Raw genomic sequence first — 25,492 nt, forward strand, 5'->3', positions numbered from 1 at the left:
CAATTGGGACTGCAGATGCAACAGCATGCCGAGGATCATGCGACCGCTTTGTAGGAGTATAACCGGCAGTTTACGGAGCTGGCTGCCCGGACACTGCTTCGAGCCAGATAGGGAGCGCGCTTAGAGCACGTCCCTGCTTATATGGCGCCAGAGAACTACCATAGGGGTAGGCCGTAGCACGATAGAGGGGACGAGGCAGGGGTGCCCCACGAGGCAGGGATGTCCCACAAGGCAGGGGTGCCCCACGGGGTCGTGGGGGCCGGCGAGGAGGAGGTCCCCAGCAAGGGGGCGTTGAGGCAACTGTTGAGGCACCTGATGAGGATCTTGGAGCTGATCAGCCGGGTTACATCCCTCAGCAAGACGAGCCTCCCAGCATCATGCCGTCATACAGCCTTCAGCTGGAGCTGCCAGCATCGCAGGTGACCTCGTCAGATCCATTGTTGATCACGGGCACGAGCTTCACCGGAGACTGGGAGCAGTTCTTTTTAGGCCCATCGACCGCAGCTAAGGATCGGCCGGCCCGAGATGTGGATGGTGGGCGCCGGCTGAGTTTTGGCTCATTGTATTACTATTATATTTTAATTTGTTGTTATCTCATTGATTCGCCATAAATAACGTTATAATTTTCCTATAAAGGCTTCATCCCAGCCCGTCGCGGAGGCCACTATGTGCGATGCTGAGCAGGAGACCACAGATGCTTATATTTAGGAGCCCGACGAGACCATGGTAAGAAAATATTTTTGACTTAACACGTACATTATTAATATATATTTTTATATACTGAGCTTACTAATTGTTTTGTAGGTTGCTGATGGAACGACGACCCCTTCTACCGATCCTGCCAAACCTACTGACGATCATGCTGTAGCGCATCCTCATATAAAGAGGCGACGTGGTGAGGATGATCCTGATAGTGTACTCGAGCGCCAGGGGATGCGCCTCAGGCCAGCGGCTGCATTGAAGCACACAGGCTATGGGACACATTGATTTTCTTTTTTTTGTTTTTTATGTAAATAACACATTATGTAAATAATAACAACAATTTTTTATGCTTACATAGTGTACCCGTTTCTTCTTTATTTTAACACTACAGCACAAACACCAACATAGAAAACTTAACATAACTTAAATTCGATACAACTAATGAAAATACATGATACGGGAAATATAAAGATACACTACTACGCTCAATACATACATGTCATTGTTTAGTCACCACCGCCTAGTATTCTCTGCTCCGACCACTTAAATTTTTCTTCCAGCTTATTTTTTTCTTCTTCACCTCTTTGAGTTTCTCCTTCAACTCCGCAACTTCTGGTTTGTATTGTCGCTCTCTTTCTCACTGTTTTAAGGTCAAATAATGAAGATACTGAAACTTTTCTTTGTACTATTCCTGCTGACAGGGTTCATCAGTCCATACCTCAAATTGCAAACAGGTTCGTCGGGAACCCTATAAAACTTGTTCATACACGCCCAATAGCGGCGTCCAGCTTCACCATCATCCCAACAGTCTTGCATCATGCATTTTTTGCCGCACTCGCACCTTGGTACATAAAGGGGTTCATCATTTGTTACGTAAAAAAAACCTTGCTTTTATGGAAATATTTGCTATTGGTTATTGTTAAGCGTAAAAAATAACTAGAATGCGGCCGTTATTTATAGGAAAGACAACACACAAAACGTAGTATTCAACCGTGATATACATGTTGACACAAAATGTAGTATTTAACCGCGATATGCATATTGACTTTTTCTGAAACGAAACAGCTTTTTCGCAGTCGGTCAGCTTTTCAGACCGACAAGACAACACACAAAACGTAGTATTCAACCGCGATATATATGTTGACACAAAATGTAGTATTTAACCGCGATATGCATATTGACTTTTTCTGAAACAAAATAACTTTTTCGCAGTCGGTAAGCTTTTCAGACCGACAAGACAACACACAAAACGTAGTATTCAACCGCGATATACATGTTGACACAAAATATAGTATTTAACCGCGATATGCTCTGCGTGTCCCTATATATATAGGCACATACTTAAAACATAAAACACACTCACATACTCACACTCAAAACATAAAACACACTCACATCTCAAACCCTAAACTATGGATGACTCTTCCTCTACCAAACGAGCCCTATCTTACTCTTCTACTAGCAGTGATGCTTACTCTTCTACTAGCAGAAATAATGAAGAAGAGAATCCTCCAACATTTGAAGTGGTTATGACTGATTCATGCGTCGACAACCACGATCTAGTAAATTATTATGTGCATTAAACTTTATTTCTTTAACATAAAATACTTTTGTTTCTTTAACATTAACTCCAGAAAATATATATACATTAGTATTGTATATCTTTATTCACTTTTATATTTTCCGAAACTTAATAGCAGTGCTTTTTTTTAAAGTATATTCCAAGAAAAATTAGCAAGCATCTTCCTCCAACATTAGAACACGCGTATCTTCACCATCGCGGCAAAGAGTGGTATGTAAATATGAGCGTTGGTGATCAAAGAAGGTTCAAGGTAGGTTGGATACTATTTGTGTTGGAAAATTTTATCAGTCGAGGTTTCGTCGTCAAATTTACGTTGGTTGATGTTTCACCACTGCGTGCTATCTTCAATGTGGACGTGAAGGGAGATGGATATCCTGTTTGTACTAATCCGTTTTTTGCTTGGCACTAGGATGTGTTTGTCTTGATTTATCCTTTTATTGTCTTTTATTTTCATGTAGGTTGCTTTAGTTATGGTTGTTGTATTTTTTCCTCTTGAAGTATTATATTATGAAATTTCAATCCTCATATTGGTCTTCTATACTAACACCAACTGAAAAAAGTTAAATATCAATAAGATGTAGCAAGACTGTGGAACATAATTTTATTTGATAGATATTGCAACATAAACAAGTACAAACACTTATTACAAAAAATATTACGAAAATAAAACACTAGGTGTATCCTTGATAGCTGGGTACATTAGACGAACTTGCACCAGGAGCTGTATTACCACCGCCACCCAGACCAGCTGAAGGACATTTACGACGGTCGTGTCCTGTTTGCGAGCATATGCCACATTTACGCTCATAAACGGTATCACCAACATCCATTTGGTTCCGTATACGCGTTCTCTTCTGCACTTGTATCTTGCGCAAATAGTCCTTGTTACACAATATTTTAAATGGTTCCGGCGGCCAATAATGCTCAGCACCTAATGGTTGCAACTGCCCATTATATGTGTTTACATATGCAGCAACACTGTATTGCCTATCAACATAGTTGGTTGTCCCTAAACCTGTTTGTTGAAAGCACTTCATGGCATGTGTGCACGACATGTAGTAGATGGTCCATTTCCCATATGAACACAACCTGCTGGCTTCATTACGGTCTGTAGATAATTCCCCCGGTGTTCGCGGATAGCGGTGCGAACTTTAAAAATACCCCGATGGTGATCATACTGTAAATATGAATGCCAATGTGCTCGCCTCCTATATTTCTCAAATCTTCTCATCGGTATTGGGATAAATTCAACACCCCTGTCCATCAACTCCGATGCATCTCTATGCCTTTCAACAAACCTCTCCGCAATCTGTTTGAATGTCATCCGGACCATGGCAGTGACAGGCAATCCACGTGCAGACTTCAATAACCCGTTGAAGGACTCTGACACGTTTGTTGTTAAGGCTCCCCATCGTCTGCCACCATCAGCATGCAATGTCCACTTGTGAAGCTCATGTCCCATCAGCCAATTATAGGCTCTTTCGTCTAACTGCCGGATCGATTACATGTGCCTCCTGAATTTGTACTGCTAGTGCTCAGTTGCAGCCATCCACATTAAACCATGCAATTCCTTGGTGGGATATTTTTTCTGGAAATTCACCTTCAGGTGCCTCACACAGTAACGGTGGTATGCATAGGGTTCCTGCCATTCAGGAAAATGCCGTACAAAACTTAAAATACCACCATGCCGATCAAATATTAGACAAATACCTGAACGTTGTTTGACAACGTGCTGCTTCAAGTGGTTCAAAAATAGCGTCCACGTCTCTTCGTTTTCATTGGCACAAATGGAAAAAGCTAGTAGAAATATTTGTCCGTTGGCATCTACTGCAACGGCGATCAACAACTTAATATCATACTTTCCATAGACATGAGTACCGTCTATGGAATTTACCGGACGACAATGCACAAAACCATCAATTGCTGGTTTAAATGCCAGAACATGTATCTAAATATATATTCCGGTATTCCTGGACTCCGCTCATGCTTCCATTCAACAACAGTCCCGGGATTAAAGTGTTTCAGTGTAGCCATGTACCTGGGTAGAGATGAAAATGACTTATCCCAGTCACCATAAATAATTTCAAATGCACGTTTGCGCCTTAGATATGCCTTTCTTTTGGTAATAGTACACCCATATTCCTGGTGGACGGATGTAATACACTCTTTGATCTTGTACCTAATGTACACTTCCAAGTGTGGAATCAAGACAAGAGAAACCAAGTCAACATCCAAGTTGAAGTGATTCTCATTGAATGTGTCCATTTCACAATTGTGGGTGCTAATATATTTACCCACTTTCCACAACCCTGTTTCCTTCTTGCTCGCACGCAACATCCGATTACAACCCATAAAAGTATCTACGGCACATGACCTTGTATACCTTCGCAGTTGACTCCCATACTATCATCTCACGACACTCTTTTACGCTGTACATTTTATAAGCCCTGGATAGGCGAGCTTTATCAGAAAAATACATGCGCTTTGCCAGCACCGCTGATCTAGACTCATCCCACATTGCTAACCGAATTTCGTCAAGATCCCTTGTGAGGGCATCCACATCCGGCATACTTGGCAAATTATCAAGGTAGGGAATATTCCGCTCATGAAACGGCACGTGGGACTCGTACACTCTTGGTCTAACGGGAGGTGGAGGAGCATGCTCCCTCGTCAGCTCAGGTTCGACATTCTCTTCCTCCTCATCATCACCCTCCTCAGGGAAGGGTGTGTCATCTCCAAACCCATCGGCATTGTTATCATAATCACTATTATCTTCCTGACTCTGCGCATCTGCCAAATCACGAGTAAATACGTTGTCTACGGGCAACTGAGTGAGGTCAGGACCATCAAGTTGCTCGTTTTCACTGTACAAAACGAACAAAATGATAAGCTACTCAAATTGAAAAATACTTTACATATAGCTATATCACTTCACTTACAAGTCGTACTGTGTTGACATTCCATGATGGACATTTTCCTGTTGGTGATGACTCCCGGATGGACCACCGTGATCCAACACGCCAGAACTACGCATATTCCAACTGGGCGTGGGGTCATAACTTGTAAAATTCATATCCGGACGGTACCCCCTGTGGAATATATGAGTTTTAATACAAATTTAATTTAACAAAAAATAAACATCGTAACAGAAAGGAAAATTGAAGTTTACCAGTCGTCTTGTGGATTATGTAAAGTAGGAGAGAAATTATTTCCTCGCTCCTCGTTCGCCCGCGGAGATAAGTTAAGATCCGGCCAAACTCTTTCAGCCGGAACCTATTGGGCTAAAACTGCTCCAGAATAATCACCCGATGATTGAGGGTTATCCCTCCTTTGCGCAATCTCATTATTGTGAACGTCTTCAACCTTCACGTACATTTCCAACAATTTTATCACAATAAATTCCCTGTATTCATCCGGGATTCCCAAAAAATCTCTCAGAGTTTCATCGTCTTTGATGTTAAACTCAGAATAACAAGCAAACCCCTGCGGAGTCACAGAATACGGATATCTTCCGGTTATTTTAAGATTCACCGAACGTTTGCTCAATCTCATTTTGTTTCATAACAACGATACCAGTCTATCGTACTGCATTGTAAGTGGCAACTTAACATGACTCTGTGGAGATGAACTATAACTTATTGATTTATTCGCCACCACAACCTCATCCCCCCCCCTCCCCCAATATAATGAAACCCTTACTTTTCGCTCTTCAGACATTATGAACAAAGCTTGAGAATTTAACAACAAGAAAAATTTATCACGAGGTTGGAGTATTTCTGAATGATAATTCTCAAAACCCTTAACGCCTTTATATAAGGCAATGCCCAATCCGGGGGGTCAAATTTTTGGAAGTAAAACGCGGCTTAAAAAGCATTTTACATATTTGAATTATTGTTATGTCAGTTAAGAACAAAAGAATTATTAGTGGGCCCACTTTCTATATAAAATGCGGTATGTAACAGCGCTTTATATATATCGCGGTAACAGACCGCATTTTATATAACAGTCTTATCAGCTTTATATAAAACGCAGTCTGTTACCACGATATATATAAAGCGCGGTTACATACCACGTTATACCTTAACGGACCAAACGGTTGTTAAGGTAAAGCGCGGTACTGTACCGCATTTTGTATAGAAAAGTAACTTTTTTTAACACGTAAAAACGTGTTTTGAGTCAAAAAGAACCACATTTTGGTTCCGGGCTCCACATGTAAAGCATCATGAAGGTTTGTACTTTGTAAGTATTTTACCTCTATAGTTGATTGATTTGTTAAGATAAGGTCCACATCTATATTTTCTGCATTTTCAGAGAAGTATGCTTGAGAGGAAGCCATCCTTTTGGCAACAAGGAGATAAATACTAAATGTTTATATATCATATTTTCCTTTTCAGTATGTCCAAAATGAACATCATGTATCCTTATTTTGTGTTTGAGATGTCCCTTTTGTTGTTTTCCTGTTCAATTTCAGTGATTTCACCTTAAACTTTGTAGATTCTACAGCCAAAATGCTAGTCCTTATCTTTATTCCAAAAAGATTAAAAAAGAAGGAATGGAAGAAAGGAATATATTGCACAAACAACATCTTCTTAATAATTATACCAGCTTTAAAGCATAACAGACATCGATGATTCACTTTAATTTGTAGTCTAAAAGACACAGAGCTTAATGCTAAGATTATTACATAACAGAAACCATCATAGTTATCCTTTCAAGCGAATGCTTTTGCAGCAAGTCTTCGACCCCCACCAAATTAAAGTTGATTGGCATTGATCAGCAGGCCGTAAACAAGTGTAGTTACTAATCATATTTATCTCATTGAAGACCAAATGTCAAGTTATTAAAAGAAATGATTGGTCAAAATCATGGTTGTCAACATCAAATTGTACAACAACTATTATACTTAGTCTAATTATTTAAGTAATCTTTAGATAAGAAACACACACACAAAAAAAAAACTTAACTTGCTATTATTGTATTGTATATCAAAGAGGAACAAAATTGTTTGACCCAAAATTTAAATCCGGGTTTAACCAATTAGATTTAATAAAGTAGAGTCAATCTTAGCTAATATTAATATCCAAAATACAAGATAACCATTTTTGCAGTAGGTAAGGTGTATATTTGACCGATTAACACTGAATTTGGATAATACTAACAATATTCAATGACCCAAAAGGTGGTAGATAGCATTAAATACTAATAAATAGCAATTAATGCCATTTAAGTAAATAAGAACATGCGAATCACCCGAAAAGGGGTGAGATTTGTGGATATTCCTTCTAATAAGGATGCATGATTGATGAGCCTTCGAATATTCAAGTAGTTCTTGGATCAAGTGAAAAATTATGCAAGAATCGTAATGAAAAGGTATTTCTTGTGTCCCTGCAATAAAGCCAGATTCTCTCTATAAAGTCAATGTGTTTTCTTATAAGTGAATATCTTATATATGCCCCCATCCTTGTGTCTCTTTCTCTTTGTAGGGAACATATACCTAGAATACCCTAAAGAATATCCACCTGATAATGTCTCCTAAAATTAGCCGTTATTATCACTCTATTTACGATGAGTGCTCAACCTCGATTCTGGTCTTCACTGACTCTTCGATCTCGATCTTTGTTGACTTTTCGACCTTGATATTTAATAGCATTATCAGCCCTTCCCTTCACTTCTTAAGAGTTCACTTCGAGGTCGGGCGGACCTTTATCTAAGCCGTACTGACGACACGTGGCAGTCTGCGAATGCCTCTTTAATATTAACATGGTTTGATCATGTCAAAGGTAATTTTTGACCCATACAAAAATAATATTATATAAAGAGGTAGGTTCAAGTACGCATTGAGAGGTACTAGCGCATGACAAGGAATTACTTAAAGAATAGTAGTAATATTTTTTTATAGTGTTACTTAGGTTGACGGGAAACTCAATGTGCCGGAAAATCACACAACATAAATACAATAGTTTTTGGTATGTGTTAACTTCTTGTCTTGACAAAATCCTTGCACTAATTTTCTTAAAATATCACTGTCCTATTCTTCTTGTCAACAAAAATATGATGCCTATTAGTACTTCTTTTCTTTTTATTTTATCTTTTCCCCCGTTTTGGAGGTGGGCAATGAGCATGCGTTTATTGAGTCAAGCATTATTCAGTATGAAGAGCTTATTTCTATGCTATAGATTGAGGAAGAAACACACCTGCAGATATGCTTAGTCCATTTTGATGAAGCTTTCATCTTGAAAGGAGTTGAAGACAGGGGACGTGGATGCAGCTTTACCTTATGAACTCAGTGGTTGTTTGATACCAGGGATAATGATAATAATTTCGCGATATAGTTAAAAATTATATTTAGCTCATGTTTGGTTATAAATATTAACTAATCTAGAGATAAATTTTATACTAAAACGATGAGATTAGATATCATATATATAAAAGGTGGGATAGCTAAATCTCATTGGGTATCACACCCATAGGATATTCTTTTTTGTCTCGCCAACATAAATTTATAAAAATACACTGAAACTGCAATAAGCAGTGGATATGTATAAACCCATAGCTTAATAATCCTAGATTCCCGTCTACTTGTTGACCTGTTTCCAACGGATAGCGTTAGTACTCAATATGTCATAGTTTGAAGTCTAGAATACAGGTAGTTAATTTCATGACCATTACATACCTTTAAATTTCCTCAACTATGTGGGGAAAAGAAAAGGAGAATAATTAAAGCAGATCTATTAGCCTACTTATTTCATGTCTCATCTTCGAGATATTGTGTACATTAAACATATATTAAACCGTTTTAAATAAGTTAAAGCATTTCTTCCACCCATGAGTTAAATTAATAAAAGAAAAAAAATTGGAGTTACAGTATTTGAATTTCTAGGCATCTGTTTTCATATTACAATGTTACAAGTGTCATTCTCAGAAAAATATACCATAAATAGGAAGATGAGTGATGGGTCAGTTACGGAGTGTGTGGTCTCACGCTGAATAATTCCAATGTGTTGAGGACATGAGCAGTAGGGGGCCACCATTTTACCCAAACGAATACTATTTCTCTCCACTGACCGATTAATAAAGTTGGACATTTCCCTTGAATTATTAACAATTGTCCTCTTTAGCAAGCATAGTATGTGGCGTCGTGGCACACATGCAAGAGTAACGACAATTTCTGAATACGACCTCTCCCTACCAATTTTTAACAACCAGGCCCAGTTCATCTTCCTATAGGAAAGAGCATGTTTTATCCGGAGGAAGAAATAATTATAGACAGCTGCTTTGGTATATTAGGGTTTGTTCTCTTTGAAAGGTAAAGCTTTTCCAAGTTCTGTAAACTCTTCTGTACTATCTAAAATGGAGCTACTTTATTCTTCCATTAGATAATTTAGTTTGAAATAATAATCAAAAATTTAAAGAATAAAATTAGAGCTTTTTAGAAAAATCGAGACACACGAATCCATCCTTTATATTCTGAAATTTGTTAAAAGAATAAATATGAAACAATTTACTAACAAAGAACTGATACTTAGTTGAATAATATTAAAAACAATAATATACCCAGCATATTTCCACAAGTTAGCTGAATTTTTGAAGAGGATAGTACGTGTGTGAGCTCTATGTTAGGATCGCAATAATCAGGTGTCATGCGCAAGCTAGTAAAACAACTTTGAACAATGATAAATCAGGCAATAAAAGAGAAATATATCAAAAGAAACACAAACATCTAACGTGGGGTCTATTGACCTATATCTACGGTCGGAGATGAGTAATCCACTATATAAAATATATTATAAAATATCGAGAGAACAACCTCACAAAGAGGCAAATACAAGTAGCACACTACTACTTGTCCTGAAAAATTCTTCCCTTAAGTCCAAACCTTTTCCACCCATAAAAGGGACTAAGCAAATATTACAGATTTATAATTTCTTTCTAAAAGCTCAATTATAGTAAACATGTTGCTATTCCCTTTAAGATGTAAGAAAACTAAATATAGTAACAAAATTAGGATATCCATCTAACACTTTACCCTACATAATGTAGATTATTTACAATAGACCCTATAGCAAATGAACAAATTTGTACCTTTTCCCTAACTCTAAATTATAGAATCCTATAGATTAATGATCTCTTGAACGCAGAAGTTTGCGATAATTGAGGTGTTGTATTGTAGCAACTCAGTTTATCGTCCAGTCACTACTCTTTTTATCAGCTTAACTTTGGATCTTATCCTCTCCCACAGTTAGTAAAAAACTGTTTATATTCACGTTTAACTTCCTTAATTTTTTGTTTCTTATCATTTCATGAAAACTGGAGTGATTTTATTTTGTGTCACACACAACTTATACTAGTTGTGTGAGGCTTCTTTTTATCTCATATATTTGTGGACTCATATCTTACACATCCGGATTCACAAAAATTCTGGGACCACACAGTTGTGAGACAAAAAAAAGAAAGGCACAAAATAAAAAATTTCATGAAAACTGTATCCTGTTTCGCGAACAAGATCTTTCCTTGGGTTGAATAAACGACAAGAAAAGAGTAAAGATCAAACAGAGATCCAGGACTCATTTATAGCATGCTTTATCCGTACGACTGTCTATTTGTAGTGTTTTCATTTTCGCGTGCTACTAAAGAGCGCTAATAGTAGTAAGAGGGTGTTTGGCTAAGCTTATAAGCTGGTCAAACTGGCTTATAAGCACTTTTTGGCTTATTTACGTATTTGGTAAAATTAAAAGTGCTTATAAGCCAAAAACCATAAGTTGGTCTCCCCCAACTTATCAAATTTCAGCTTATAAGCACTTTAGGTTTGACCAAAATATTTACTATTCTATCCCTAAAATATTTTTTTTAAAACAAAACTCTTTGTATATCTAATTTTTTAGCTACTTATTATTAATTTCAGCACTTTTATCCAAACACGTAACTGCTTATTTTTTAAATCAGCTTCAGCACTTAAAAGTGCTAAGCCAAACCGGCTCTAAAACTTTTGACACTACATACGTATCTCTGTTGTTTCTCTTCTAAGAAGTGACAATTCCCTTTTGGTATGTTCTTTGTATTCCCACAAAAAATGGAATGGATAGGGAACCAGAAAACTCTCCTGATTGCCAGCCCATATTTGCATATACTTTCACTTCACTCCAAAAATCTCTCAACCACTCCTTACCTTAATGGAAAGTAGTGAACAACACATTGAACACAATGTAAATTGCATTACATTTTTAATTTCCAATAGCATTAAGAGCATCGCTCCTTCTATATTTACAAGGATAAACATCCGTTAATCAAAATGAAGACTTACGATATTACAAATACTGCTGCTACTACTAATTATTGATCAGATAACACTAGGAGCAGAAGATGGACAACCTTAAAAAAGAGCAAAAAGCCAAAACAAAACAGAATAATCCATCTTCCATCTCCAGAATATTAAAAACAACCAAAAATAGAGATTTGCTCCAGTTCCACTACTAAAATCTTACTACTATTATATATGTACATAGAATTATCTTCTGAATTTTGATGCTTCCAAATGATAAGGAGTAATACTGGAAAATAGATCTTTTACCTTCTCCCTGCTTAGTATTCGCATGCAGGGGACTGGCAGAAAGAAACAAAAAGGAAAGCCCCATATTTCAAGTAGATGCTAAAAGTATTTCACTGAATCAGTTCAGAGATCCAACCAACATCCGGGTTCGGAGCTTCAGACAGGACCGGGTCGGATACCATCCCATCTAATGGATTCTCTTTACTCAGTTTCTCAAACATTTTAGCCCTTAAATCCCTCCCTGACTCTACCCTCTCCATAACTAGTTCTTCCTCGCAGAGATCAAAGCAACAGACACCAGGTCGGTTGAAGGCCCGAGTTGGCGTTGACGGCAAGCTACAAAAACCGGGTCGGTTTACGGGTATCCTGGGTGACCCGAGGACAGGAGAGCCCATTTGTAAATTCCAGGAAGAGGGCATGGACTTCACCTTGTTCAGCTGCAGTTGACGAAGTGACGCCACCATTTCATTGATCGAGTAATTAGACCCTAGAGATCGACTCAGCAAGCTCACTGAGTTGGTCGTCTGAGTCATCGGAGACATCGGCGGCGACTCACAAGGTGGCGAACCTGATTCAGGAGACGTTATAAAAGGCAAATTTTTCCCCTCAAAACCGTACCTGGAAATGGAAGGAGAACCAACATACGAATCGGCACGCGGACTCAGTACACGGATCTGTTCCGGTGAGTGAGCGAAGAAACAAACCCTTCTCTTACAATTGAGACCATCTTTACAAGGCTGCGTACGATAGCGTGCAGGGTGGAGCCAACACTCAAATACGCCGTGAGCGAACTCACAGCCATCGCCTTTCCTACAATTTCCTTTACGGAACTCAGGGCATGCAGTGCCTGAATAGTTATACTTACGTGGGTCCCTCCGACGAGCCTTCTCGCCGGGATGTGCGTACGGACACTCCGTCCAATCGTGTGACTTCCCACGTGCGCACTTTCTCACCTTGAACTCGTACATACGGAACTGATCACAAGAGTATGCATCTACCGGAAGGTCAACATCCCTACCTTCGCCGTACTCAAAGTCAAAATCACTAACGACGTCGTTGAACGGAAGGTAACGCTGGAGCGCCTTCAAACCGTTGTCGTTTTGGGGAAACATGGAATAGTCTTCACCAGAAGCGGCACTGAAGCTGGGGCTTGAATTAGCATTGCCGCTTGGGCTTAAAGTTAGGTGCATGTTATCCGTCTGATTATCTCCGTACGACCATGGTGGAATATGAACCGTCGGATAAGGGTGGTTTCTCTCTCCGATCATCATCTTTCTATGTAAAGAAGAATGGGGCTTCTGTTTGGACTATGGACTGGACATGGTGATGTGCAGCAGTTGATATATAAACTGCTGGATGAGAGGGGGGGGGGGGTTTAACCTTGGTTGAGTTACATTTAACTGCGGTTAGGATAAAAAAATAGGGAACTAGAGATTTCCACTGCGGTTAAATTAATGAGGATACCTAAAGACACAGGAAGGTGAATATTTTGACATGAGAATTGTATAGTGAGAGGACACGTGTAGTTCGGGCAAGGGGTTTTTAGGATATGTTTGGATTTTATTTGATATTGTTGTGTGGGTTTGATTGGGTTGTGATTAAAGTTTTATGTGGGCGTTATAAGGTAGGTTGAGTGAATATTTATTTTTATTAAACTGACGCCCCTAGTGTTACCAAGGCGGTGAACCGTTGTATACGCAAAAGAGGAGAAAAGATAGAGAGAGTTATATAGGCCAGAATGCCGGGAATTGCGTGACCAGATTAGACATTTTGGGGTTGGAAAAGAAGAAAAAGGGATTAGACATTTCGGGGCCTTCTCAAATGATTTCTAGTAAACCACTTAAATGCTAATAAAAGTGTTTATCCTAGAATTCGAGTAATAATTAAATTTAAATTATGATTTTAATGATATATGATTTAATCCAACGCCAATTGATAAATAAAGAATTAAATAGATAAATTAAAAAATAAAATAGATCAAATCAATGTGTAAGCTAAATCTCAACCTCGATCTGTGACAATCTCGAGGTATGGTAATGGGATTAACAAATAATAAAACAACTCTTGATGAACAGTAAGTGAAATAGCAAGAGAGTAACGTGTATATATTTTCTTATCAGAGAATAATGTGTCTTACAAATGAATGGGATCCCCCTTTTTATAATAGGGGAGCCCTAAATAAGATACACTTCTAATTATAGTAGGAAATCATATTTGACAACTGTTTAACCGCTAAAGATCAATCCATTCCGAAATTCACGCCGTGATCTCTGGCCTGTTGCGGGTATCTCGCTCTTTCTGTTACTGAATCATACCGGCGTCATCTCGAAGCACGCCTTCTTCTGACCTCGGTAAGTGTTATTGACCTCGACCTTGGAAAGGAACTTCGAACCCGAGCTCGACTACCTTAGCCTTCCGACGTGGTATCACTTTTTCCATCGAGGGGAGAAATCGAGTAGCCTCGATTTTCACCGTATACAGATAGTCCCCTCGTTTCTTAGAATAAAATGATAAGAAACAATTTGAGCCTCAATTTTTTGGAGGCCCCGATAATGACGTTATCCCCGTGACGTAAGCGCTCGAGGTGATCGAAACGTCCCGTCGGTTCGTTTCCCCAAAACATTAAATGCTTGTCAGTGACGGTCGGCCACAAGCGCCAGAGAACCGTCGCCGTGAACCTATAAATACAGGTTTCCCATTTGAATCAAAACTTTACTTTCATCTTCACCAATTTCTCTAAGTCTTTTCCTCTCTCCATCTCTTCTCTTCCACCGCCCGTTGATTCGGTCATTTAGGACCCTGATCGGCTCCAACCCTATACCACTATAAAATGGCAAAGAGTGGTTGATGCAACTTTTACCCGAAAGGTCAGGATCGATATCCACAAGGAGCTAATATTGGTTAGGAATTGGGTTTCTATCCGACCTAGCTATGCATGTTGTTCTTAATTGCACTTCTAACCATGCTTTGTTTTGTTTCTATTCTAACTTTTATGCTAATGAATGCTGAAAGTAATCTAAGTATAATATTTTTGTAAGGGTTTTCTCAATTAATAAAAGGCACTAGGCAAGTGACTTACACCTAGGCGAGTATCTAATGGGGTCTAAAAATTAGGACAAACTTGTTATATCTGGGATCATGATATAACCATTGCACATAATTACTCACTCTATACCTCTCGGTAATTCGAGTGACTTTGCCCGAATTGGCTTTCTCAAGCCCAATTGGGTGTCCAAACAATGCAAGCAAAATTGGCTCAAGTCGGGTATTACTATCTCTAGGTTTAACCCTTTAATTGGGGCTATCAATCTCTTGAATGCACCCAATTCCTTGTTAGCCTGAATTTTCTAGACTTAGTCTCTTTTTCTCAAGAAGAGTCTAAGTCATATAGGCACGAATCAGTGTTTGCAACCACCAATTCAACAATTAAAGCATGAATCAAGCTAAATATCATTAACCCATAAACAATACTAAAATTGAAGACCCATTAAATACTCATACTACGGTTGGGTCACAACCCTAGCTAATGGTTTAGCTACTCATAATCAAGGTAAAAGTCAAAGATGGAGATGAAATATAATCCATAAAAAGCAATTACAATAGTAAAATCTAAGATTAATTGCTAAAGATGCTCTAAAATTACTCTAAGAAGTAAAAAACGGTTGTTCACGTGCTCCTCAAAACAAAAGCTGACCTAAAAATGTGAAAAAGAACTATTTATACACAGCTGAAATTCCTGGACAAAAATACACCTACGGAGGTTTCGCTATCAGCAGAATACTGAGCGCCTCAGCACTTGAACTTTTGCGGCCGCGCAAAAGCAAGCGCGGATCGCGTTTCTTCAACTTTGGACTGTGACTGGGCTAGGTTCTGCTGGGAGCGTAAAAATGACCGCCTCAGCGTTGGCTTCAGTCGTGGCCGCGTAAAATGTTCGCGGGCCGCGTTTCTCATTTAAGATCAAATGTCCAGGGTCTCTGAATCTCTTTTTCGCCCTCAGCGCAATTTGCACCGTGACAGCGTATGTTTGTCGCGCTATTTCACCGCGGTGAGCGGTATCTTTTGTACCCCAAAATGCCTCTTCTGAATCTCAATTCCGTTGTCGGCGTTATTGTGACCTTCCGCGGCTTCCCTTTTCCTCCGCTGTTAGCGCTTTTGTCTCAGCTTTGAACTTGTGCAGGTTTTACTCCTTTATGAGTTGGTTATGCATTTCTTGATTCATTTTGACCAAACACTGTAAACAAGCCCAATAAATTAGTTTTCAGGAATACTATTACACATTTTTGATCCAAAACCTAAGCAAAAAGGAGCATAAGATAGGCTAGAATCCCTAGTTATCAACTCCCCCAAACTTAAGCTTTTGCTTGTCCTCAAGCAAACAAAGTAATTCCTACCTCCAAAATGTAAAAGAAAGAAGAATTTCAGCTGTTCTAAGGTGACTTCAGTAGGCATCACTAGGGACTAACAATTACCTTCAACTCAAATGCATTATTAACAGACACACAACCTTTTTAGTACGATAGCCCTAATGCGGCACAAAAGCATCAAGAGTTGACTTAGCTCATCAAGGAAACTCTTTCTACTGCATAGGTCATTGTGCAACCCAAACTCTTACTTCTCTACTCTCAATATGCAAACCTCACTTTAGATTGTAGCCCTTAGAACGGGGATTGAGGTAAAGACACTCATCTCTCTCAAAGGAAGGTCACAAGTCTGGCTCTAAGTACCATAAGTTTGCCCCTTATGTGAATCACCACTAATGTAAGCTCACTCAACTCGAAATCATATAGGGCTTTTGCGGGAATGTAATGAAGGCTTTTAGTTCAAGGTAGAATATATCAATCTATGAAGGTTTCATCTTTCCTTAAGCACTTCATTTTCTTCATTTCGGCTCACATTTTCTTGACTCTTTGAGTCATTTTCTTTTTCCCTAGGAGACTAGAGAGACACACTGTCACTCTTTCTTGTTCATGTCAATCCTTTTTCTCCTTTCTAATCATTCCAAGCCTTTCATCATTGCTTTTATTGAATCCCTTCATTTTTTTTACATTGTTCACTTTCTTTTTGACTTTTTGGCTTTTCTTTTTCTTTCTTTTTGCCTTCCCTTTTCTTTATTTTGTACCTTTTATCACTTTTGCATTCCTCGTCTCTCCCCCCAAACTTATACTTTTACCAATTGTGCTAAGGAAAGATCAGGTGCCATGAGAGGATCATTTTAGAACGGATAAAGGCTTGTATCATGGTTATTGAAAGAACAAAGGCTATGGCTCACAGGGTTGACTAGGGATAACATATTTGGTGGGATATGGATGCTTTCAAGTCTTAATTTGGATCAAGGAGAGCCTATAATCATTTCTCAAGTCAAGCTACACTTAGAATTTTGCCTAGACAAACATTCCGGGCAAGTTCTAGACTTATTGGCACGGGACTTGGACTTGCAAATCAATACCTCATCTCACAAGCTTTTGGATTGCTAAAGAGACAGAGTCGAGGGCCCAGAACAACCTTAGCTATGATTTGAGCAACACAAATGGTCCAGAAAAACCACTCGATGATTGTTTAGTCAACACAAGAGTCTAAAGATCACAACTAGCACCATTCCTTGCAAATCTGTTTGTTTCTAACCATAAGGTTAAGGGTAAATGTGCTAGGCCCAAGTGAAGCTTTGCCTAACTCACTTTTATTCATTACTACTATTTACACAAAAAGAAAAAGAAAACGGACTCAAACCCTTAAGAAGGTTGTCATGCCATCCATCATCGGGAAGAGCCACCCGGTTCACTCAAACTCCGCCTTTTGAAAGAACCGTGGCATTAAGAAAACCAAATGCTTATTGATCACGAAAACTTGTAAAAGTAAGAAGCTACAAACTGAAAAAGAAGCTACTAAATGAAATAAGAAGTTATGCTATTAAGGAAAATTGCAAAAGAAGTTATAAAGTAAAATACGAAAAGTAAAACAAATGTGTACAATAGGGGATTGAGATGAATATACATAAGGGGGAATGAGTATATACACGGAGAGGTAACTTTATATATATACCGAATTGAAAAATAACGAAATGTGAAAAATAAGTGGTAAAGTTATATACATACCAAAAGTGAAAAATAACAATAACAAAAAATAAGTATCATATTTACATTCCAGTCATCAAATCAAAAATAGGACCACTTCCCTAAATAAAAACTAACATTGTCCTCAATGTTAAAGCAAAAATAAGATCAAAGAGGGGTTAGAGAGTAAAGAAAACTCCCTATGTGGTCTGCGTCGAATTCTACACATCAGTGGGGTCAGCTCCCTCTGGGTCCTGTGGCTGGCCCGATTCACCTCCCTCAGGGTCCTCCAGCTCAATCTCCAAGTCATCAGTCTAGGCAATCACCCCTCTCCTCACGGGCTCTCTATCACCCTCCTCCTCTAGTGCATGTGCTGTCTGACTCCTCCAATAGTAGGTCCAATGGGATGTCGTCAGCTGATCTAATCTTTTCCACCTCCCCTCTCAGTAGCTTCACTGACTCCTTTGAGGCCCGAGTCTTTTTCAGCTTCTTCGTTTGCTTGCTCAGGTCCTTAATTGCTTGTCCTTGAGCCGCCAAAGCATCCATGATAAGCTTCTGGTTGTCCAGGAGCTTCTTTTGGATGTCCAGAAGCTCCTTGAGAGATTCCTCCACTGAAGCAGGCACCTGGGGCTGTGCTGGAATTAACTGGGCTGCCATTGTGCTGGGTAGGACAGACAGCTTTGATGTTGCTGCCTGCATCCAGTTGTTGATGCTGGACAGAGTCTAGTTAAGCCTCAATGCAGTCAGAGGGTAGGCTGATGAAAAGGCACTGAAGAAGGCATGGAAGTAGACGGTCCGGAGGGATGATGTGGTATGGCAATGGAAGGCTCAGAACCAGTGGCCACCACTGCTGGCTCTTCAGACTAGCAAGTGGAAGTGGAGGCTTTTCCCTTGGACTTGGGGTTGTCCGGACCCTGAAGGTTGTACCATGAGAATGGCCTTTTTTAACCTCACTTTGGCGTCGAAGTACTTTTTCTCGACTTCGTGATCCTTCAGGTACATGGTGAGGAAGTTCGAAAAAGGGTATGTGTAACGACCCGACCGGTCGTTTTGAGCTTTTGCACTTTGATCGCTAGTTCTCAGGAATGACTTGCCCCATGTAACGCATTATGACTGATATAGATCGTTGGTTTTGGTTTTCAGGAAAATGTGGAATGAATTTGAAAGAACAGTCTGAGTTGAAAGCTTCGAATTTGAAAGGTTTGACCAAGAGTTGACTTATTTGTATATGAGTTCGGATCGGAATATTTATGATTTGGTTAGCTTCGTTGAGTGATTTATGACTTAGGAGTGTGATCGGGAGTGGTTTTGGAGGTCCGGTGTAGAATTAGGATTGAATTGGCGAAGTTAGTATTTTGGCGATTTCCGGTTGATAGGTGAAATTTTGATCCAAGGGTCGGAATGGAATTCCGAGAGTTGCTGTAGCTTCGTTATATGATTTGGGATGTGTGTGCAAGATTTCAGGTCATTCGGAAGTGAGTTGGTTTTATCAAAAGCGAGTTTCGGAAGTTTTTGGAAAACTTAGGCTTGAATCCGATGTGTTTTGAGTGGTTTGATGTTGTTTGAGGTGTTTTGATGATTGGAACAAGTTTGAATGAGGTTTTAGGATATGTTGGTGCTTTTGGTTGGGGTCCTGATGGCCTTGAGTGAGTTTCGGAGGGTCAATCGGACCATTGTTGGTATTTTGAAATTGCAGATTTTCTGAAGTTTCTGTTGCAGACTTTTGGCCTTCGCGTTCGCGAGAAGGGATGCATGAGGAGGCTATGAATTTTGCCTTCGCGTTCGCGATGTTGGTCCCGTGTCCGCGAAGGGGTGAGGTCCCGAGTGTTTCGCGAGCGCTATGTGTTTCCCGCGTTCGCGTAGTGTAAATAGAGCAGCTGGGGTCCTGGCCCTTTTGTGTTTCGCGTTCGCAGTATAGTTTATGCGTTCGCGATGGTATGGCAAGTGGAAGCTACGCGTTCGCGTGATGGATACCACGTTCGCGAAGGTTTAAGCGGATTAGGCATCGCGTTCGCGTCTGGTTCGTCGCGTTCGCGTAAGGCAATTAATGGTCGACGAGATGTTGTACATCGCGATCGCGAGGAGTTGACCACGATCACGAAGAAGGATTTTGAGTGATGGGCAGAAAGTTTATAAAATATTTCATCCGCGATTTTGAGCCATTTTTCCTCTATAGTTGAGTATTTTGAGAGCTTTTTGAGGGAGATTCAAGAGGGAATAAAGGAGAATCGATTGGAGGTAAGATTTTTGAACCTAAAACGTGATTCTATTGTGAAATCCAGCTAGAAATTCATGGAACTTGAACAAAAATGGAAGAACTAGGGCTTGGAATTTTGGAATTTTAACTTGGGATTTGAGGGGTCATTTGGGCTTCGATTTTGGTGTTCTTTATATGCATAGACTCGTGGGAAGATAAGGAACCCGTTGATGTAAAAATTTCTGAGTTTCGAGAAGTGGGCCCAGGGCTCGGGTTTTGGTAATTTCGGGATTTGTGCCTGTTATCGATTGTTTTCACTTGGGCTTTGTTCCCTTAGCATATTGTGATGTATTCGCCCTGATTTTGGTTAGACTCGACGCGCGTGGAGGCCAATTTGATTGGTAAAGGCATCGCGAGCTAGAGATTTCGTCGGTTCGAGGTAAGTAATGATTGTAAGTACTGTCCTGAGGGTTTGAAACCCCGGATTACACATCGTTGTATTACTTGAGGTGACATACACGCTAGATGACGAGCGTGGGGTAGAGCACCGCTGGGGATTGTGACCTAGTCCTTCCCGAACGAGTACTTTAATACGTATTTGATAGTTAATTGTTTGATGTTATTATATTTTGGGTTGTATGCCATGATTGGGGCCTTGTGCCGACTTGTTGAGACCCTTAGGGGCATTTTTACTATCTATCCTCACTCTACTTGTTTGAAAGCATGTCCTCAGTCATGTGTTACCTGTTTATTACTCAAATCTGGCTTTATCACTATATTCTTAAAATGTGGAAATTGTTTTGCGCTGAGTTCCCTGTTTTATTGAGATAGACCGAGGGTCTAATTATGAGATTGATGACTGAGATATACTGAGAGTCTGATGGTGAGGTTAATGACTGAGAGAGGCCGAGGGCCTAGTTGTGAGGATTATATATCTATGGATCGGGCTGCACGCCGCAGCAATATATATATATATATATACACATACATACATACATATATGGATACGGATCGGGCTGCACGCCGCAGCAATACTTATATGGGTCGGGCTACACACCGCAGCAATATTGTGCTTGGGCCGTAAGGGGGCCCTCCCGGAGTCTGCACACCCCTAGTGAGGGCCGTTGACGAAGTATATGGATCGGGCTGCACGCCGCAGCGATATATGGATCGAGCTGCACGCCACAGCGGTTACTATATGGTACCTATTGAGCGAATGCTGAGTACGAGTACTGATTGGTAAGAGTTGAGTCACGAGTGACAGAGAGGCTAGGTCGAGGGGCGATAGATATATACATGCATATGAGTGATGTTTGCCTGAGAAGCCTGTTTATGAACTTATTGATTTCACTCCTCTTTAAAGTGAGTTTTTATCGAATATGTTGATTTATTGGCTGTTTTTGCTCATCTTTATATTGAGCCTCTGTCGAAAAGTTGAACAAATGTTTTAAAACAACTTTTATTTAAACTGGGGTTTTTGAGATGTTCAGAAATTAATCACTGATTTGGCATTTCAAGTTATGAAGTGTTTATGATTACTGTTTTGCCCGAGGGGCTGTTTTATGAACTATGCTTTGTTCGAGGGGCCGATTATGGCTTTAATCGCTATTATTATTTTAAATGGTATTGAACCCCTACTGAAACTGTTGGAAAGTATTTCAAAATGATTTTTACTAAAAGCTGGATTTTAAAAGGGAAGGTTGACTCGTATTATGATTTGAAAGCCTGTTGTGTTTATTGAGCCTAACGTGAATGTGGATTCATTGTTTCCTACTGCTCAGTCTTTATTTACTCTTATTACTTACTGGGTTGGAGTACTCACATTACTCCCTGCACCTCGTGTGCAGATTCAGGTATTTCAAAACCCGGTAGCGGGTGTTGATTGCTTAGACGCGGAGTCATCAGAGTTAGCAAGCTGCACGACATTCGCAGCACCGTTTCCTTCCTTTCATTTCTATTACCGTATTTAGTACATATTTAGATTTTGTTGTAGTCAGATCTTGATAGATGCTCATGACTAGTGACACCCCGATGTCGGGCTTGTATATTAATTCCGCACTGTTCTTTCAGACTTATATTATGAAATATTATTTAATTAAAGGCTTAAAAAAACTCTTAATGATTAAAAGGTTAATGTGAGTGTTGTGTCGGCTGGCCTTGTCTTCACGAGAGGTGCCATCACGACCGGGCCAATTTGGAGTCGTGACAAGTTGGTATCAAAGCCTAGGTTACATAGGTCTCACGAGTCATGAGCACGTTTAGTAGAGTCTCATGGATCGGTACGAGACGTCTGTATTTATCCTCGAGAGGCTGCATAACCTTTAGGAAAACTTCACATTCTTGAAATTCTTATCGTGCGTCCTTGATTCAGCTTGGAATGTAACTCTTTGAATTCCTTCCACGTATTCGTATGCGCGCATGATCGCTCAGTATCAGATGTGCATCAATGGATTGTGATTCCCTGATTGAGGGGGGAGACGTGATCTCTACGTGCTGATGTTGGGCCAGGCTGGAGGACTTGAGGCCGGATTTTTGTCTATGGCTTGAGCACCGAGGTGCTGGTTGTGTGAGCACGTATTTCTGGACCTATATGCTCTGTTGTGTGCCTATTAAGGGAAGTAATGACTGGATAGCTATGTGATGAGTGTGAGGTGACTACGAGGTGTATCTATATGATTTGGAAGCGACGAGAAGGGTCTGCTGAATAATGGGAGAACTATTAGATACTTGAAGTCCATCTTGGTTCGAGGTATAGCCCCGAGTTATGGGCGTGTGAAGAATCTTTTCATGTTTCCCAGTTGGGAGTGAAGTAAATTTCATGTTGCGGTATGAGTTCAGACTCAGGAAGACCAAGTGACTGCATACGGTTTATGACGGTGGAAGGTATACAGAAATGTTAACTGAAGGCAAAGCAGGTGGGTTATCTCCTGCGAAGAGTTCTGGGGTTGTGTGACCCTTATGTGATTGTTAGAAGATCTCATGTGCAAGTGAAATGTAAGTGCTGAAATTTGAAAGTTTGGGTCGCATAAGAGAGTGGGCTTAACTGTTGCGAGATTTTCCGAAGATTTAAAGTACTAGATGATTTGTGTTTACACAAGCTTACAAAGGATTTGAGTTTAATCTCACTATGGTATTGTGGCATCAATAGAGTATAAGTGTTATGAGTTATTGAGTGTATTCGGATCTATGGCTTCGAGCCAAGTGGGGGAGTTTGCTATTGATTAGCTGATTGCTCGGTTATGTGCTATGTTGGTTCCAATTTGAGGCGTGTGGTGAATCAATTCTGGTTGCGGATATTGAGCCCGAGGATGGCTCGAGTAAAGGAATTTTGACTAAGGAAAGGTTATGTGCTGCAGTGTCAGAAGTGCCAATGAGGCGCTGGTTGTTCGGTTCTGTTGATCGGGTTAAGTGCAGTATGAATAGAGTGAATGACTCTCGAAACTGGCTCTAATGTGTTCAAGATGCTTCATGTAGCAATTGGGTATCTCAAAGTCGTATATGTGGTTAGAAACCGAGTTTTCATTGGAAGAGTTCAAGACTTGTGGTATTTCAATGTTAATTATGGGATTCTATGTATTAGTATCAGGAAGATAAAGGTAACGGATTTAGATTCGCAGGAAGTTCTTTAGAGTAAGGTGTTTTGGAATGTGGTGCTTTTAGGAATATTTTAGAGAGTATTCAACGGCTTATGGGTCTTAGACAGTGTGGATTTATGCTTGGGCCTCGTGTGGTAAACCTGGGTTGAGAAATTGTGGTGCTACAGCAAGAGGGAGTATCAAGTTGAAAATGAATCGGAAGGAAATTTAGATAGACGGAGTAACTTGATAGTAGACCGAGTCGGTATGGTAAGGATATTATTAATTCCTTGTGTGTGTTCGAGGCAATGAGTTCTTTCAGGTATTTTGCGGCGATGCTCTTAGGTTTTGATGGCTTTCTTAGCTCGATCGAGTTAGAAGGATTCAGTCCTGACAAGTCGGATTTGTGCAAGGGGAACACGGAGAGTTCTTGACGGTTTTTGCCGCGGTTTGGATATGTATATTTTCTATGGGCATGCGGAGCATGGGATGTATAGTGATTTTTCTTCTAGATGGGACCAATGGGAAGTTCTTGACTAGTGGAGTGCGTAGTGATCTGTGGTTCGGAAGGAAGACGAAGTTCTCATGTTATCCTAGGACGGTACGGTATATGCGGTATGTTGTGAGGATCGAGATTTGCATGTGTAAAGTTACGGTTCAGTTCTGAAAGGAAGTTCATGAAATTTTAGGCAGCACGGGCAGTTTCAGATGATTAAGGAAGTGGTATTGCTAATTGGGGGTGATTTGACGAGGGTATATGTTTCAGAAAAGACAATGTGATTAAGTCAATGGTACTTCGGTAGTATTGCGGCACTTTCTTGTCGGATCGGCTGCTGATATTCGAGTTTGCTTGGCAGCACAGAAGAATCGTAGAGTATGCCTCATGGAAAGATTGAGTCTAAAGGTAAGATGTGTATGCGAGTGGAGGAATTGGGATCAGATATGGTAATTCGTGTGCCTTATGGACTTGGAGACTGCAAGTTCTCATACGCAGGTTAGCTAGTGGTTGTGGATGGCAATGGTGGGTAAGTTAGTCAGATGTTAGTATGTGCTATGACCCAGTCATTGTGAACCTTCGGAGGACTATTTATCTGTTGTGGGTAACTAGAGCTGATGTGTGGTCTATTGGTAGACCTATGTGGATATGTGTCCGGCATCGAGATGGTTTTGTTGACTTCGAGTTGCTGTTGGCGAAGGATGTATTGATTCGGTTGTTTTGAGCTATTAGCGGTTAGGGGGATCTATGAGTTACCTTTCAGTGTTGTGAGACGTTACGATATGATGGTTATAGGCACCTATGGTGCGATTCTATCGGAATTTCATGATGGAAGTCGAGCGGGAAGAGTAATTGGTAATTGCTCGGTGAATGGCGTGTCGGATATGTTCTATCGGGTTTGCGTGATGTATGTCATTTGTTTCACCGCGGGCGTAATGATTTGCTTTGGTTACAGACATCAGATTGCGTGTGATTGTCAATTTCGAGCATAGTGACTTGAGGTGTCCCATGTGGAGCAGTGTTTGGATAGGACCGCGCATTGCAACGTAGCTATGTGGAGATATGATCTCGCGGGTTAGATTCGTGTGTTCTATTCTATGATATAGACGGGCTCTCAGCCTTGTGTTGTGGTGGTACTGGTGATCTTGAGTTACAGCTCTTTCATTTGAGTCATTTCCATGATTTGAGCATGTTCAGATCGTTGCTTATTGGTGCGCGTATTATGTTGGTTGTGGATTAGGCCTCTATTGATTTGTCGTGTCGCCAGAGTGGTGTGTTGGACTAGAGGAGATCGTTGGGATCATTAATGAATACGAATGGATTCGATTTCAGCTTGTTTGATG

General features: G+C 40.1%; 1 protein-coding gene across 1 annotated transcript; it reads right to left on the bottom strand.

The window, feature by feature from the left end:
* Positions 1-11,488: 11,488 nt before the first annotated feature.
* Positions 11,489-13,168, bottom strand: LOC109217819 (zinc finger CCCH domain-containing protein 20-like). The gene has a single exon (XM_019382091.1). It carries the CDS (start codon positions 13,100-13,102, stop codon positions 11,942-11,944), a length of 1,161 nt encoding a protein of 386 aa, XP_019237636.1. The 5' UTR covers positions 13,103-13,168; the 3' UTR covers positions 11,489-11,941.
* Between the last annotated feature and the right edge of the window lie 12,324 nt (positions 13,169-25,492).

This window comes from Nicotiana attenuata, unplaced genomic scaffold (assembly GCF_001879085.1).
Source record: "Nicotiana attenuata strain UT unplaced genomic scaffold, NIATTr2, whole genome shotgun sequence".
NCBI classification, from domain to species: Eukaryota; Viridiplantae; Streptophyta; class Magnoliopsida; order Solanales; family Solanaceae; genus Nicotiana; species Nicotiana attenuata.